General features: G+C 39.2%; 1 protein-coding gene across 1 annotated transcript in view; it reads right to left on the reverse strand.

The window, feature by feature from the left end:
* Positions 1–2,783: 2,783 nt before the first annotated feature.
* Positions 2,784–17,921, reverse strand: part of LOC111841726 (uncharacterized) — a 218,586-nt gene continuing 203,448 nt past the window's right edge. The window contains exons 53-64 of the mRNA XM_072702643.1: positions 17,032–17,229; positions 14,638–14,811; positions 12,758–12,931; positions 11,811–11,984; positions 9,705–9,908; positions 9,057–9,230; positions 7,681–7,854; positions 6,220–6,393; positions 5,651–5,824; positions 4,192–4,365; positions 3,666–3,839; positions 2,784–3,214 (exon numbers count right to left, since the gene is read on the reverse strand). Of these exons, the coding sequence (XP_072558744.1) occupies positions 3,169–3,214; positions 3,666–3,839; positions 4,192–4,365; positions 5,651–5,824; positions 6,220–6,393; positions 7,681–7,854; positions 9,057–9,230; positions 9,705–9,908; positions 11,811–11,984; positions 12,758–12,931; positions 14,638–14,811; positions 17,032–17,229 (2,014 nt within the window). The 3' untranslated portion in view covers positions 2,784–3,168. The remainder of the gene's footprint in view (positions 3,215–3,665; positions 3,840–4,191; positions 4,366–5,650; positions 5,825–6,219; positions 6,394–7,680; positions 7,855–9,056; positions 9,231–9,704; positions 9,909–11,810; positions 11,985–12,757; positions 12,932–14,637; positions 14,812–17,031; positions 17,230–17,921) is intronic.

The raw sequence follows: 17,921 nt of genomic DNA on the forward strand, positions 1-17,921 counted from the left end.
CATTTCTCTCTGAAATTCTGAGTAAAATGGGTCATTCCAGACATGGTTCAGAAGAACAGCGTACCTTGATTAAAAAGTTGATTGGAGAGGGGAAAACATATAAAGAAGTGCAGAAAATGATAGGCTGCTCAGCTAAAATGATCGCAAATGCTTTAAAAGTGGAAGAAAATGAAAAACTACCATTCGAATAGATCGAAGAATAGCCAAAATGGCAAAGAAATGATCAGCTCCAGGAAAATCAAAAAAGGTCTAAAGTTACCTGTGAATACTGTTACAATCAGATGACGCCTATGTGAAGCCACAGTGTTCCTGGTCATCCTTAGCCTCCAATGCGATCTTCCTTTCGACATTCCTTTTAGCTCGTCTAATGTCATTTTTTAACTCAGCCTGTAGATTTAGATACTCTTGCTTTATTCTGTCATCATCAGTTATTTTCCATTTCTGGAACAAAGCCCTTTTCCTCCTTACTTTATACTTTATTTCCCTAGTAAACCACCTAGGTTGCAATTTCCTAGATTTATTCTTACTGGAAACAGGTATGAAGTCCTCTTGCACTTGCAATAATGTGCTTTTAAAAAATTCCCATGCCTCTTCAACAGTTTTGTTATTTAACTCCATCCAGTTCACAGTTTCTAGTTTTAATCTCATACAATTGAAGTTAGCCTTCCTAACATTATATATTTTTGATTTGGACTTTGCTCTTCGGGCACTAAACTTAACCTCAAATTTAACCATGTTATGATCGCTACTGTCAAGTGGTTCTAAAACGTCTAATTTACCAATCCTGTCCTGGTTATTAGAGAAAACAAGATCAAGAATGGCATCTCCCCTGCTAGGGGTGTTAACAAACTGAGTAAAAAAACAATCCTGTACTAATTCCATCATCTCCAGTTCATTTTCAGAAGAGCCAGCAACAATGTCCCACTGCATCCCCGGTAGATTAAAATCACCCATAACTACCACATAATTTTTATTGCTCATAATCCTAATATCACTGTATAACAATCTGCTTTCCTCAGCAGCTACATTAGGTGCTCTGTAACAAACACCGACAATTAGGCTATTTGAGTTTTTAGCATCTGATTTTACCCATATAGCTTCCGTAGTTTTACTTATATCAGTAAGCTCCCTTGCCTGCAAGTTTTCCTTTACATATAATGCAACACCACCTCCCTTCTTACCTATACGGTCTTTACGGAACAACGTGTAACCATCCATATTATATTCTTGTCCATCCTTTTCTCTCAACCACGTTTCAGTTATTCCTATAATATCAATAGAGTCCGATGAGATAAAAGCCTCTAAATCATGAATTTTATTCCTAATACTTCTGCCGTTTAAATACAGACAACAAAGGGTAGGCCTATTACGGTGTCCACTTATAATATGATTTTTTTGGGGCTTTCCGTTTCCCCCCACTTACATACTTAACTAACCTCCCTGCCCCCCCCCCAGTCCCTAGTTTAAACATTCCTCAACTACTCTACAAATACGCCTTCCCAGTACACTGGTTCCCCTCCGGTTCAGATGCAACCCATCCGGCTTGAACAGGTCCCACCTGTTCCAGAAGGTCCTCCAGTGCCCCATAAACCTAAACCCCTCTTTCCTACACCATCCTTTTAGCCACGCATTTAATCTCCTTATCTCAGCTAACTTAGCCTGACTTGCGCGTGGCACGGGGAGTATTTCAGAGAATACCACCATGGACGTTCTGCTTCTAAGCTTATTGGCGACTTCTCTAAATTTATCTTGCAGAACAGCCCTCCTACCCTTGCCTATGTCGTTGGTGCCAACATGCACCACAACAACTGGATCCACCCCAGCTGGGGCCAAAAGCTTGTCCACACGATCTGGAAGGTCTCCTACCTGGGCACCAGGCAGGCAAGACACCGTACGGGAGCCTCTATCACGCGTGCACACATAACTGTCTACTCCCCTAATAATTGAATCCCCCACTACCACAACCTCCCTCTTCCTGGGGGGAGGGGGTTCCTCAGTGCCCAAGGGCCCACCTGCCTCCCCAGTCCCTTCCGGCTCTAAAGCTGGAAGCACCTGAAACCTGTTAGACACAGACACCTCAGGTGATGCCGCCTCTGTAACATGTGAACGCCTTTTCCTGCGTCTACGACCTACGGTCACCCAGCTCTCTCTACCTCTCTGCTCTTCATTCTCCCTCCTCCCCGCTAGTGGCGTACACACCATCTCCCTAAACGGCGTATTAACTAGGTCCTCTAACTCACTGTTGCATTGGATGACAGCCAGTTGCTCCTCAAGGTCGCGAACCTTGACCATGAGTGAGTCCACTAGCTTACATCGCTTGCAGATGAAGTCCGACTGGACACTAATGTCCAGAAGGGCAAACATCTTGCAAACGCAACACTGAGCCGGCCCCATAATTAACGAACTCACTATGACCCCGTACTCTCAGCCCAGTAAATTTATATAGTGTATTTAAAGATGAATTTGCGTAACGATAAATGCAGTAAAGTGCCGAGTACACTAAAATAAGTTATTACTTGTGTTAAAACGGAACTTAATTATTATTTTTATTTAAAATTTTAAACCTGATAAATTTACTACTACTTACCAGAAGAACTTCTGCCTGAACCAAGTATGAACTAAAAACAAAGCGAAATCGAAGTTACTCTTGGGAGGTCGAAAAACCACAAAAAAACCCTCACAGCAGGCTACTGCCGGAGCGGGAAAGGGGAAAACATATAAAGAAGTGCAGAAATTCACTGCATTCATAGACAGAGAGGAAAAATCACAGCTGGAACCTCACAAAAGTTTCTGACATTATTGTTAAGTCAAACTTTATTTCATTCATTTCTTTATCTGGACAAACAAACCCTACACATACACATCTTTAAAAGAACAAAACAAACTTAAGTTTTATTACTCACAAGAACATTTTAGAAACCTTAATAAAACAAGAAACACAGAGCATCCTACTGATTTTGATGTCTTTTGATAATCTGTGTACAGGACTGGAATACAACATCTACAGCACTGACATTATGAATGTGTAGAGAGGAGTGAGACTGCGCTGGTTGTTTTTAACACTACCTTTAGTGTTAAAAGGTACAATTTCCTAGCTTCATACAGCCTTTTTTATTAGTCTATGGGCAGCTTTATTTGCAGCAGGAATGCAATACATAGCAAAACTAATCAATCATGTTTCCTGCATTGGGGTCCAGTGGCGGCTGACAGGAGTCTGTAGACAAGAGTAAGAGCAATTAATTCCATACACTCACACAAACAAAAATGTTATAAACAGCAAGATAGTATGTGTAAGAACCTTCTAGTCTGCCATTGCTATTTAACCATCAACTGTAAACCCAAACACAGTAGAGTTCTGAATCTCAGTCAAATGAAAACAAAAATGACAAATGAATTTGTTCTTTTTTGGTGGTGTCTTTTTGATCTTTGTTATCTATATTCACAGCTGTAGACACTTTTAAATGCATCTACAAAACAGAACAATTACGGGCATCACAATGATTGTGTAAATTAGAATCAATGGCATTAGTAATAAAAATGTACAAATAGTCTGATCCTACACTCTCCACCATGGTCCACACTAGTGTATCGATTTATTTAATTAGTCCACTTTCTTCACATCTATGCACGTTTGTAGCAGCAACACATGCAAACTCTCCACTCACATCAGTTTCTCCAGTTTACAGCTGGGATCCTCCAGTAGAGCAGAGAGCTGCTTCACTCCTGAATCCTTCAGGCCATTGTCACTCAGATCCAGCTCTCTCAGGTGTGAGGGGTTTGACCTCAGAGCTGAAGTCAGGGAAGAACAGCCTTCTTCTGTGAATGTGCAACCTGCCAGCCTTTAGAAAGGGAATCACAACATTGTTTTACAAACCTCTATTCACTAGCCATTAGCCATATAAACTTCAAAAGAATGGTTCGCTTTCCAAATACTCATTGTAGTTGTGTGGAACGACAGTACATGATTCAACTGAGATCAAGTGTGTTGGGGAAAAACAGTGCAAAGAAACAAATGCAACTTGGATGTGAATCCTCCCATAACATTTACACCAACAAAATAGCTTCTAATGTTAGGGTGTCATCCTACCTCCCACCCTATACTGCATGGGACAGGATCCAGGCTCCCTGTCCAGGATAAGCAGTTGGAAGAAGGACAGATGGATGGATATAAAATGCATATTCTGTACTCACTTCAGTATCTCCAGTTTACAGCTGGGATTCTCCAGCACAGCAGAGAGCAGCTTCACTCCCGAGTCTCCTGGGTGATTGTAGCTCAGATCCAGCTCTCTCAGGTGTGAGGGGTTTGAGCTCAGAGCTGAAGCCAGGGAAGAACAGCCTCCTTTTTTGACTCCACAGTGTGACAGCCTATAGAGAGAAAGACAAAAATACTGCTTTATCTTCAGGAAATAAGATCATCTTGCCATTACAAGCATTAGTCTAAAGTAAATGTGACTACTCCAATAAAGAGTGCAATCATTACAGTTCACAGTGTGGAGTAGTGTTGTTACGATGCCATAATTATGACCTTGATACCAAATACATTTTAAGTAGCATGATACCGGTACTGCAATGATACCAGTGGAGGAAAAAAAAACTGTTAAATATTGTTCATGGTAAATTATGCAGTTATGTCACTGAATCATATCACTGACATTAAAAAACACTTGAAATCAGAAAAGACTAAGAAATATTAGGGACTATGCAAATAAATCACAAGATTGAAACATTAAATAAACAGTAACATTACAATTTTGACCATCATTCACTCCAAACTTCTGGCCAACTTACTCCCATGGCCATTTTATTCATCAGGTCTGGATATTAAATTAAATTCAAAAAGGGTATCTCCACCCCTGAATGTTGTGCCCTTCCACCTTATCGGTATTAAAAATGCATGCGAGAGGGGCAGAGCACTGCATGTAAGGAGGGTATTGAATTTAATCCATTTTAAGATGAGTCTTAGACATGACATAAAATGAGGATGACTTGAAAGGGTCTGAAAACTTTCCATATGCACTGTAACTTATTCAGAGACATGAAACTGCTCCCAGTGCAGTCGTTAGCCATCTTTCTTCTAGGTGTCCCAACACTTGGCAAGTAACTCTGGAAGGGGGAGATGTGAACGTCTCCAGCAGTTAATGCAGGGCTGCCAGACTGTATTAGTTTTAATTCCAGCCCAGCGAATGCTTGAATTTTTTATGCTAAAACAGCATAAAATGATAAAGTCATTTAATTAACATTAACAAAATTCATGAGATGTGGACAGTCCTTTCTGACACTCCAACATACAGGATCAGTCAGTATATCAGCTGATTCTGAATGCAAGATTCCAAGAATGGACTATAAAGCATTTATATCAAAGGAACCCAAATCAAACTTGTTGATTAAAAAAATAATAATTTTAAAATAATTAACTAAATAATGCATCCTTTTATTTTAGGTAGCTGCTGCATGAGCACCTTCTTGTGTCATATCAGCCAACTGTCAGTTATGAGAGCTGAATTACTCCTGTAATCAGCTCTCACTGCACTGTACAGATCTGTGTGGACCAGTGTTTAAAATTTCTGTATGCTAATGGATCTAAAACTCAATTCCTGCAAGTTCTGTTACAGTATTTAATTTGCAAACTGACATACTCAGCAATACTGACCTCAGTATCTCCAGGTTACAGCGGTATTCCTCCAATTCAGGAAAGAGCAGCTTCAGCCCTGAATCCTGCAGGTCATTATCACTCAGGTCCAGCTGTTTCAGATGTGAGGACTTTGATCTGAGAGTTAAAGCCAACGCTTCACAGCATGTCTTTGTGAGATTACAGCTGTTCAGTCTGGAAAAGAAAACATTTTCAGACACAATATGAACACTGGTAATGGTACTAACACAAAACACCAAAATAAACATTTGATTTCAGCATAATTGTCAGGCCTGCTTAATGTGAATGAGAATGTTTTGCTTTCCAAATACTCATTGTAGTTGTGTGGAACGACAGTACATGATTCAACGGAGATCAAGTGTGTTGGGAAAAAACAGTGCAAAGAAACAAATGCAACTTGGATGTGAATCCTCCCATAACATTCACACCAACAAAATAGCTTCTAATGTTAGGGTGTCATCCTACCTCCCACCCTATACTGCATGGGACAGGATCCAGGCTCCCTGTCCAGGATAAGCAGTTGGAAGAAGGATAGATGGATGGATATAAAATGCATATTCTGTACTCACTTCAGTATCTCCAGTTTACAGCTGGGATTCTCCAGCACAGCAGAGAGCAGCTTCACTCCCGAGTCTCCTGGGTGATTGTAGCTCAGATCCAGCTCTCTCAGGTGTGAGGGGTTTGAGCTCAGAGCTGAAGCCAGGGAAGAACAGCCTTCTTTTTTGACTCCACAGTGTGACAGCCTATAGAGAGAAAGACAAAAATACTGCTTTATCTTCAGGAAATAAGATCATCTTGCCATTACAAGCATTAGTCTAAAGTAAATGTGACTACTCCAATAAAGAGTGCAATCATTACAGTTCACAGTGTGGAGTAGTGTTGTCACGATGCCATAATTATGACCTTGATACCAAATACATTTTAAGTAGCATGATACCGGTACTGCAATGATACCAGTGGAGGAAAAAAAAACTGTTAAATATTGTTCATGGTAAATTATGCAGTTATGTCACTGAATCATATCACTGACATTAAAAAACACTTGAAATCAGAAATGACTAAGAAATATTAGGGACTATGCAAATAAATCAGAAGATTGAAACATTAAATAAACAGTAACAGTACAATTTTGACCATCATTCACTCCAAACATCTGGCCAACTTACTCCCATGGCCATTTTATTCATCAGGTCTGGATATTAAATTAAATTCAAAAAGGGTATATCCACCCCTGAATGTTGTGCCCTTCCACCTTATCGGTATTAAAAATGCATGCGAGAGGGGCAGAGCACTGCATGTTAGGAGGGTACTGAATTTAATCCATTTTAAGATGAGTCTTAGACATGACATAAAATGAGGATGACTTGAAAGGGTCTGAAAACTTTCCATATGCACTGTAACTTATTCAGAGACATGAAACTGCTCCCAGTGCAGTCGTTAGCCATCTTTCTTCTAGGTGTCCCAACACTTGGCAAGTAACTCTGGAAGGGGGAGATGTGAACGTCTCCAGCAGCTAATGCAGGGCTGCCAGACTATATTAGTTTTAATTCCAGCCCAGCGAATGCTTGAATTTTTTATGCTAAAACAGCATAAAATGATAAAGTCATTTAATTAACATTAACAAAATTCATGAGATGTAACAGAACTTGCAGGAATTGAGTTTTAGATCCATTAGCATACAGAAATTTTAAACACTGTGGTCCACACAGATCTGTACAGTGCAGTGAGAGCTGATTACAGGAGTGATTCAGCTCTCATAACTGACAGTTGGCTGATATGACACAAGAAGGTGCTCATGCAGCAGCTACCTAAAATAAAAGGATGCATTATTTAGTTAATTATTTTAAAATTATTATTTTTTTAATCAACAAGTTTGATTTGGGTTCCTTTGATATAAATGCTTTATAGTCCATTCTTGTAATCTTGCATTCAGAATCAGCTGATATACTGACTGATCCTGTATGTTGGAGTATCAGAAAGGACTGTCCATAGTATTTAATTTGCAAACTGACATACTCAGCAATACTGACCTCAGTATCTCCAGGTTACAGCGGTATTCCTCCAATTCAGGAAAGAGCAGCTTCACCCCTGAATCCTGCAGGTCATTATCACTCAGGTCCAGCTGTTTCAGATGTGAGGACTTTGATCTGAGAGTTAAAGCCAACGCTTCACAGCATGTCTCTGTGAGATTACAGCTGTTCAGTCTGGAAAAGAAAACATTTTCAGACACAATATGAACACTGGTATTGGTACTAACACAAAACACCAAAATAAACATTTGATTTCAGCATAATTGTCAGGCCTGCTTAATGTGTGCCCTGCAGTGTGCTATTTGAGCATTAGTTATGCTGTAGTGTTCAATGTTGTGTTTGCTGTCTGTGTCTTGCTTGTAACCTCTGCTGTTATAGTCTGCCCTGTGTATTGCCCAATAAACCCTTTGGACTCCACCCTGCTTTCTTCCCCCATGTGGGCCACTTTGTGGCTGTAATAAGCAGCACAGCTTCCATTTCAAAATGAATTACAGCGTGCACAGTGTATTTGCTGCAGTCATATAACTGGGTGTGTGGATCTAATCCCAAAACAATATTTTTAACAATATTTTCAGCAGTCATACTTAACATAGAACAAAATTCATGAGATGTAACACAACTGGCAGGAATTGAGTTTTAAACTAATTAGAATACAGTCATTTTAAACCCTGGGGTCCACACAGATCTGTACAGTGCAGTGAGAGCTGATTACAGGAGATTCATGTCATAACTGACAGTTGGCTGATATGAGACAAGAAGGTGCTCATGCAGCAGCTACCTAAAATAAACAAATATTGTAATTCCACCTAAGTAAATGTGATTTATATTCCTCTGCTGTGAAACTATGAATGGCCCAGCCCATGCATTGACCCAATCAAGTAAATTAACAATAATAAGTGAGAATACCAATGCATGATATCCATGCATTGCTATTCTCACTTATTATTGCATCCAAATTAACATTTGATTAGTGGGAATGAAATGGTGTGAATGCAGCGGGTCCCCTGTATGACTTGCCTTGCAACCATCACAGAAACACTGTATAATATTAAAATTTTGACACAGTTCATGCTTAGACAATTTATATTCTCCATCAGCTGCATTATGGGTTGAGGCACTAAATACATGTGAGGGTCTTAAAATATTTGAGGCCTAAAAATAAGAGACCTAAACAGGAGCTTAACTCGAAGCAAATAAACTCCCCATGTGGCTTATCCTTCAGCCCTTCCTCTAGACTCTCCTGCTTTGTGTGTACATGTTGGGGGGCAGTCAAGTTGTATTATCAAATACCCATAGTCTGTGGTTTAATTTGCATTCCAAATGCAACATAACTGACAAATACCAGTTTAGTATTTAAACTGTCAAACAGGTCTGACCTCAGTATCTTCAGTTTACAGCGTGACTCCTCCAGTCCAGCAGAGAGCAGCTTCACTCCTGAATCCTGCAGGTCATTGCCACTCAGGTCCAGCTCTCTCAGGTGTGAGGAGTTTGATTTGAGAGCTAAAGCCAACGCTTCACAGCATGTCTTTGTGAGCTTACAGCTCTTAAACCTGGAAAAGAACACATTTTCAGACACAACATGAACACTAGTAATAGTACTGACACAAAACAAAAAAACGAGCATTTGATTTCAGTAAAATTGTCAGGCCTGCCTAGTTTGTCCCCTGCAGTGTGTTATTTGATAATTGCCCTTTATAGCATGTGTCTATGAATTTACAGTGGGTCAATCTGGACAAGAAAACATGCCAAGACACAAACATACATCCTAGACATTATTAACAGTACTTAAATAAAATATCAAATAAGCATCTCTTTTTCAATATACTAAGCATAACTTACATTGCAACTTACATAAGATGACTTACATTGAAGAGTGTACTGTATGTTTTGTGAATTAGTGGATCATAAACTATTGTATCGGCAATCTACTGAAATGCAGATCTCATATCTAATATTGCTTTATATTTACAAAAAAAAAACTGAACTTCTAAAATTTACAGTGAGGAATACCCAATAATACTGACCTCAGTATCTGCAGTTTACAGTGTGCAAACCCGAGCAATTCCAACTCCTTACTAAACATTGATGTTAGCCAGTTGGGAGTGAGCCATTTCGATGTTGAATCCAGGTTATTGTCACTCAGGTCCAGCTCTGCCAGATATGATTTTGATCTGAGAGCTGAGTCCAGTGCTACACAGGATATCCAACTGAGTTCACATCTTTTCAGCCTTTAAAAGGAAATATCAAAGCCACAGTTTACATTTAAGAATGAATTACAGTGTGCAGTGATCTGTGCCTCTCATTATGAGATGAGAGCTGCGATGGTATTTTATTTACTGTAGTCAATCTGTGGGTCTTACCTCAAATCCTTATACTCACTGTATTACTGTACAGTTTCAGCAGACAAAGTACTGTAACATAAGTCACACTGTATTGCATTTTACCGACAGGCATAAAATATATACACAAAACATATATAAATATAAAAGCCTATATTACTGAAAAAAATGATTCAACTTACTTCTTGGTGTTATTTAACGAAATTATGTTGATACAATGTAAATACATTAGTTTTAATGCATAATTCTTTGAATGAACTCAACTGAATCATGGACAGCGCTAATGAGTATTTTGAAAATGAAAATTCTTTTTAAGCTGATGCATTCACTTTGTGTTCTGATAACAGAATATAGTTCAGTTAATATCACTCACTTTCTCATGGCTAATTCAACCATCTGAATCACTTTAATTCTACTTAAATTAGGTACATAATGTAACAGCAGCCGAAGTTTCCATCATGAAGATGACTGCCAAATACTGACATCACAGGATGTTCTATATTTATAATAAAAAGTGAACAGCTGTGGTTGTTCATGAAATATCCCATTAGGGACGGTGTATTTGCTGATCTACAGCTTTTTTGATTTCCAGACTTGACCTTGTAGCCTTATATATGCAGAAGGATGTTAGGAGAGCTGTGATGCCCTTTGCTGTGCAGCTCCAGGAACCACCACCTTCCCTGTAGACCAATGGTGCTGCATGTATTTTGCATGGCAAAACAAGGCACTGCCTTTGACGTAATAAACATTAAAAAAAAAAAAACCTCCGTAACGGTGTTCAATAGGGCAAGAGTATAAAAACCCCAGATAGAGGAAAGCTTGATGCTGACTGTAGCCATAGAACTGGAATTTTGTGGGATCTTGTATGCTGGTCAGTGCCTGGGAAGCTGTGCGATGCCTGTGGGGGGGTTCTTGGTTAGCCAAATGCCATGGTTGGAAAGGAAATGGGAAGCAGGACTGATTATCCTTCTCTACATGCATATATAAAATCAGCTGAATGCATTAAGAACAGCTTAAACTAAACCTGATACACTGTAGTCATAGAAGAAAATCCTACAAGTCTTTTGGGGCTACAGACCAACAAGTACCCCCACAGTACCAACGGCAAAGGGTCAAACAGTATGTAGGAATTACCTACAACAACCGAAAGAGACACTGAGGGATAGCTAATGATAAAATGTGGTAAAGACTAATATCTGTGACATACCATCCTCAATCACGGAGGGCTTCTAAATATTAAGCCTAGTAAAAATATTAATATTTGAATCTGAATATTAAATGAGAAAATGATTTGACTTTTTCTTCTATCCCAAGTCATGATCTAAAATCAATCAGACCCATTATATCTGCTCCAGGGAAAATGCACTTCTATAGCCACTAGGGGAGCTCTTACCTCTCAGTCCTAATAAGAAAATGTTATGCAGTCCAGCAAGCAATTCAGTTGGTTTAATTAAACATGAGTAAATTCATTGAGATTAATTCACATATGCTCTGTTCTCAGAACACAAAAAGAATGTTTTGATTGCCAAATACTCAGTGTAGTTGTGTGGGATGACAGTATATGATTCAATTGAGATCAAGTGTGTTGGGGAAAAACAGTACAAAGAAACAAATGCAACTTGGATGTGAATCCTCCCATAACATTCACACCAACAAAATAGCTCCTAATGTTAGGTTGTCATCCTACCTCCCAACCTATACTGCATGGCATAGGATCCAGGCTCCCTGTCCAGGATAAGCAGTTGGAAGAAGGACAGATGGATGGATATAAAATGCATATTCTGTACTCACTTCAGTTTCTTCAGTTTACAGCTGGGATCCTCCAGCACAGCAGAGAGCAGCTTCATTCCCGAGTCTCCTGGGTGATTGTAGCTCAGATCCAGCTCTCTCAGGTGTGAGGGGTTTGACCTCAGAGCTGAAGCCAGGGAAGAACAGCCTTCTTCTGTGACTGTACAGTCTGACAGTCTATAGAAAGGAAATCACAACATTGTTTTCTACAAACCTGTATTCACTAACCATTAGCCATACAAAGTAACTTCATTCTATTTGAAAGTGAGTGATCTGCAGCAATGCCACTCGACAGGGGTAATTTTGTGATTTTGATGAGCAATGTAGAAATTACATGTGATCCCTCCCATGACACTGACAGAGAAATTAAATTGCTTTGAATGTCATCATAAGCCATCATTCTAACAGGTATTCCCAAACTTCACAAGGAACAAGTATATGTGAACATCCCCCATAGCTAATGATAGGCTTATTACAACATCAAAAATATCCTCATTATTAAGCCAAGTAATTAACAGGAAGAAAAAACTCTTGGACACACCAAATCTGGCAGGGATTAAATGTGACAGGCCGAGAGTAACAGATATTTAAAATACCATAGTCTCCACAAAAATGGCATGGGCAGTCAGTCGATAGCACTGTTGCCTCATACCTCCAGGGTTTGGAGTTGAATCCCACTTCTACCTCATTGTCTGGGGAGTTTTCATGTTTTCTAAATGTTAGCTCTGGTTACTGCATTTTCCTCCCAGATGCAGTTCAGCTAATTGGTGTCTGTAAATTACCTGTTGCGTGTGTCAGTGTGTGCCCTGTGACTGACTGGCATCCCACCCAGGGTGTCACCCTACCTCCCACTCTGTACAGCACGGCATAGGGATCCAGGCTCCCTGTCCAGGATAAGCAGTTGGAAGAAGGACAGATGGATGGATATAAAATGCATATTCTGTACTCACTTCAGTATCTCCAGTTTACAGCTGGGATCCTCCAGCACAGCAGAGAGCAGCTTCGCTCCCGAGTCTCCTGGGTGATTGTAGCTCAGATCCAGCTCTCTCAGGTGTGAGGGGTTTGACCTCAGAGTTGAAGCCAGGGAAGAACAGCCTTCTTCTCTGACTCTGCAACCTGCCAGCCTGTAGAAATGAAATCATAATATTGTTTATACAGACACTATGCTGGCCTGTAATCAAATGAAAGCATAAAATAAAATAATGCAGCGTGAATGTTAAAAAGGGGCAATGGTCATCTCTTGGGGGACTGTTGGTAGCTCGCTTAAAAAATACATAACATCCTCTAATGGTTACAATGTGTGGGTGCTTTGCCTCATTACAGGGGTATAAAATTAGTTGTTCTGTTGCATCTGGAGGTCTTAACAGGAGCTTAACTCAAAGGAAACTAGATGCTGTCGACGCTGCAACAATGAGCCTCATTCATCAACATCATCCAAAGATTTCCCTTCAGTTTGTTCTTGAGAAAGGTCCTATGAAGATCTATATCAGATTCATGCCATGTTCTTAAACAGCAACCTACAAGTTCTTCCTAATTAGCATAGGCAATTGGCCTGCCAATCCCCATAAAAGGGCATGAAACTGCAGGGCCGTGTGCAACGATGCTGGAAGAGGGGGCTGAGAGTGCTGAGGGTGCTGCAGCACCCCCTAATGTTTGGGCCTGTATCTTACTTTACTTACTAACACTAGTAGATATAACATTTCTTTTTAAATACCTGTAAGTATTATGACAATGTTGAAGTGGATAGAGTTTAAATAAAGAAACATGTCATGCAGTCATGGAAACTGTAAGGCAGCACCCCTTACCAAAAAAATGTTACCGTGCTCCTGGCTGTGTACATACAGAAATCACACACATAAATTAATAAGGAAAGTCGTGAGAGAAGTTAAGAATACCCAAATAGAAAAAACATTATTATTATTATTTTTATTATTGTACGAATAATAATTATTTAAAAATATAAATGTTACAAAAATTATTAGCATTTAATGCATCCTATAAAATTATACAAGAGTAGCACTGAGTAAAACACAATAAACAATTATTTTGCACAAACTTCTCAGCACTAAAAGGCGCTCTTAAGTGTGCATAGATTCTGTTCTTCCCTAAGGACAAATACCAAATAAGAAAACATTGATGAATATCAGAATCTTGGTGAAAACTGTGTAATGGATTTTAAGCAGAAATTTAATCTTAAGAACGGTTAGCGAATGAGATCCATTGTATTCCCTGCACCGCCAAGTCACTCTCTCTCCCCATCCAATCTGTACTCCTCCACACCCCCTAACCTCTACCTCTTGGCCTTCTACACTAGGCTTGGGTGGTATAAAATTTTTCACACTGTCATACAGTATATGGACAGTATTTTCAAAAGCAATGCAATTTCGTTATCTTGCTGCAGTAGGGCAGCTCCTATGATAAATGATAAATGATATGATAAGTGCTAATAAGATCCACCAAAGATCCATCCAGGAACAACAACAAACTCCTTTTTTGTGGACAAGGTGGAGGGCGATCCTACGGAGGAGGATTAGGGCCACCATGAAAATATTATTTGAATTCTGACTTTTTTCTCAGAATTCTGACCTTAATCTCGTAATTCTGACTTTAATCTCAGAATTCTGGCTTTTTTTCTAAATTCAAAATTCTGAGAAAAAAGTAGGAATTCTGAGATTATAGTCAGAATTCAAATAATATTTTCATGGTGGCCCTAATCCTCTTCCGTATGTTGCAGTCGTACTGTCAAATATTCATGGTCTCTGGTTTAATTTGTGTTGGAGCATAACCAACAATTACTAGTTTAGTGTTTGATTGGTCATATAGGACTGACCTCAGTATTTCCAGTGTACAGTGTGGATTCTCCATTTCAGCAAAGAGCAGCTTCATTCCTGAATCCTGCAGGTCATTGTCACTCAGGTCCAGCTCTCTCAGGCGTGAGGAGTTTGATCTGAGAGTTAAAGCCAAAGCTTCACAGCATGTCTCTGTGAGATTGCAGCTGTTCAATCTGGAAAAGAAAACATTTTCAGACACAGACATATAGACAGCCTACATAGTGGTAAAAGTAATGACAGAAAACACCATAGTCATGACCCCTTAACAAAGTTTAAGCCAGTGACGGACCTCATATATAACAGTGGTCCCATAGGATGAAGCTGAACAATTCCCTATTGCATAGTGACATAGCCATTGTAATGCTGTAAAGCAAAGTATGCTCATGGGTTTGTGGTGATGTTGGTGTAAACAAACCTAATCCGCTGTTAGTCATATACTGTAAAGTGCAGTACATGCAATTATATACAGTACATAATACTTGGTAATGATAATAAACAACTATATTACTGGTTTATTTATTTATTATACTCTACATTTTATTGTTATTTAAGCTATTCCATATAGCCTAGGTTGGTTGTAGGCTATACCATATAGGTCTGTGTCAATATACTCTATCAGCAGCGTTACTAGACGTAAAGCTCTACTGGGGTACAGGCCCCGCAACCCCAATTACACTGACATGCATATATGCATAGAACGTGCGCACTTAGCTTCTATTTGTGGTCAAACATCTGCTTATATCCCTTGGAGTGGAAAAAACATTCACTATTTTCCCAATATTATAAATCTAAATGAATGCACTGCCAAATAAATTATCTTGTTGTTGAAAGATGAACTTGAAATTTTATTGGGACATAGCACGCGCCCATGTACTTTATGATGTTCACATAATGCCAAAATCCTCTATCAACGCATTTTCCAGAACTTATCCCTGTCGTTAAGCAACGCCTGACTGTAAAACAAGCATTTGTTGTCAGTATACTAAACAGCAGAGCTTACATATCAAAATGAAATACAGTGTGTAGATTGTGCAACCTGAAAATTTGCTGCATTCATTAGAGCAGGGGTCTCCAACTCCGGTCCTGGAGAGCTACTATCCAGTCAGTTATCAATCTTACCTGGCTTCTGATGAGCCACACCTGTTCTCAGGTAAATACCAGGGCCAGGTGTGGCTCATCAGAAGCCAAGTAGGATTGAAAACCGACTGGATAGTAGCTCTCCTGGACCGGGAATGCTTTATGAAAGTTTCATCCTTAATCCACTACCAATACCTTTACAATGCAGCACAAAACATCCTTAATTCTTATACTGACCATTATTATGCATTAAGAATGTATTTATAGTGTTCATAATGCATGAGAAATATAGCCTTTTTATAAATATTTACAGTATAGCAATGTTTATTATAGTTCATGAATGTGTTGCAATAAATTATAAGAACAGTTATTAAGCTGTATGAATATGGGCTTCATAGAAAGTGTTACTGAAATTTGTAGCTGCTAGTGGTGTTAAAAGATGTGATGGCAAAGCAACACCTAAAGGAAGCTGAAACAGAAAACATGGTGAAGCATATCTGGAAAACCATCTTGTGTGTCTGCTGTGTGTGTGTGGGGGGGGTTATCAGGACACATATATCAGCCCTCAGGGGCCCAGTCAAAAAAAGGTTTGAATACCAGTACCTTAAATTGTTCTGTGTAATTATCACTCACGGAAAGGTAAATTTACGGACTATCAGAAGTACTCAACTGGCGGACTCCAGACAAACAAAATTTAATACAGAACTGTTCTTAATAAATTAACAGGAACAAAAACCATAATTAATAACAATGAATACACCTTGTGGACAACAATCACAGAGTACAATACAGATGTGAATCCTCACATAACATATTCAGAGCCAAGAAACTGCATCCAGCACAGTCGTTAGCCAACTTTCAGCTTGTTGTCCCCACACTTAAGAAGTAACTTTGAAAGGGGGAGATGTGAACATCCCAAACAGCTAATGCAAGGCTGCCAGACTGTATTAGTTTTCATTCCAGCCAATGAATGAATGGCTAGTCTTAAAATGATAACAGTGCAGTGAGAGCTGATTACAGGAGTGATTCAGCTCTCACAACTGACAGTGGGCTGATATGACACAAGAAGGTGCTCATGCAGCAGCTACCTAAAACAAAAGGATGCATTACTGGATGAATTGATTTAAAACAGAGAATGTTTGATTTGTGTAACTTTGATATAAAATGCTTTATAGTATTAAGGTATTGGCATAGTCCATGCTTGGACAGCTTGCATTCAGGATAAGCTGATTTACTGACTGAGCCATTATGGGGAGTGTCAGAAAGGACTGTCCTTAGTATTTGATTTACAGTAAGGAATACCCAGTAATACTGACCTGAGTACCTCCAGTTTACAGCGTGTAAAACCCAGTAATGCTGACTGCGGCATCTCCCTTTTAATCTTTGGATGCTGTTTCTCTGTTAAATCCGGCAGCTCATTGTCACTCAGGTCCAGCTCTCTCACATGTGGGTTTGAACTGAGAGCAGAGGCCAGTGCTATACAGGATTCCCAACTCAATTTACAGCTGTTCAGTCTGGAAAAGGAAACATGAAAACAAGCATTTATTTTCAATATAACAAAAGCACAACGTACATTTCAAAATGAATTACAATGTGCAGTGTTTTGTGCCTCTTGGCAATTTGAGATGATATAAGAGGTGAGATGGTACTGTACTTTTATTTACTGCAGTCACTTGATCATTGAGTGAATCAATGGATCATACCTCAAATCTTCATACTTTTTACTGTATTACTGTACATTTTCAGCAGAAAAAGTACTGCAACACAGATTACACTGAATAGCATTTTATCGGCAGGAACAAAGTACATAAATAGTACAGTGGTACCTCAGTTCTCGAACTCATTAGATCTTGAATTTCTTAAAAGTCGAACCAACCAGTTTGAAAAAAAAATACCTAGAGATCGATCTGAATTTCAGAAGTCAAACCGTGAACGCCGACCTAAGATAACTTGTACGCGCGGGGAAATGAGTAACGCAGCACGTCTCTCAGCGGAAACAAAGGGTAAAGCTTCAGTCTCAGCCTCGCATTAGCTGTGATAGCACCGTGCATGTTTACACTAGCTGAATACATATATTTAGACAGTAAAAATACATTTAGACAATGATAGACAGTAACAGTGATTATTATTATATAATAAAATGCATTTAAAAATAAAAATTTCTTATAAATTATTTTAATATTAATAATAAACCATTAATACGTTT

This window comes from Paramormyrops kingsleyae, chromosome 19, assembly GCF_048594095.1.
Source record: "Paramormyrops kingsleyae isolate MSU_618 chromosome 19, PKINGS_0.4, whole genome shotgun sequence".
Taxonomy (NCBI): domain Eukaryota; kingdom Metazoa; phylum Chordata; class Actinopteri; order Osteoglossiformes; family Mormyridae; genus Paramormyrops; species Paramormyrops kingsleyae.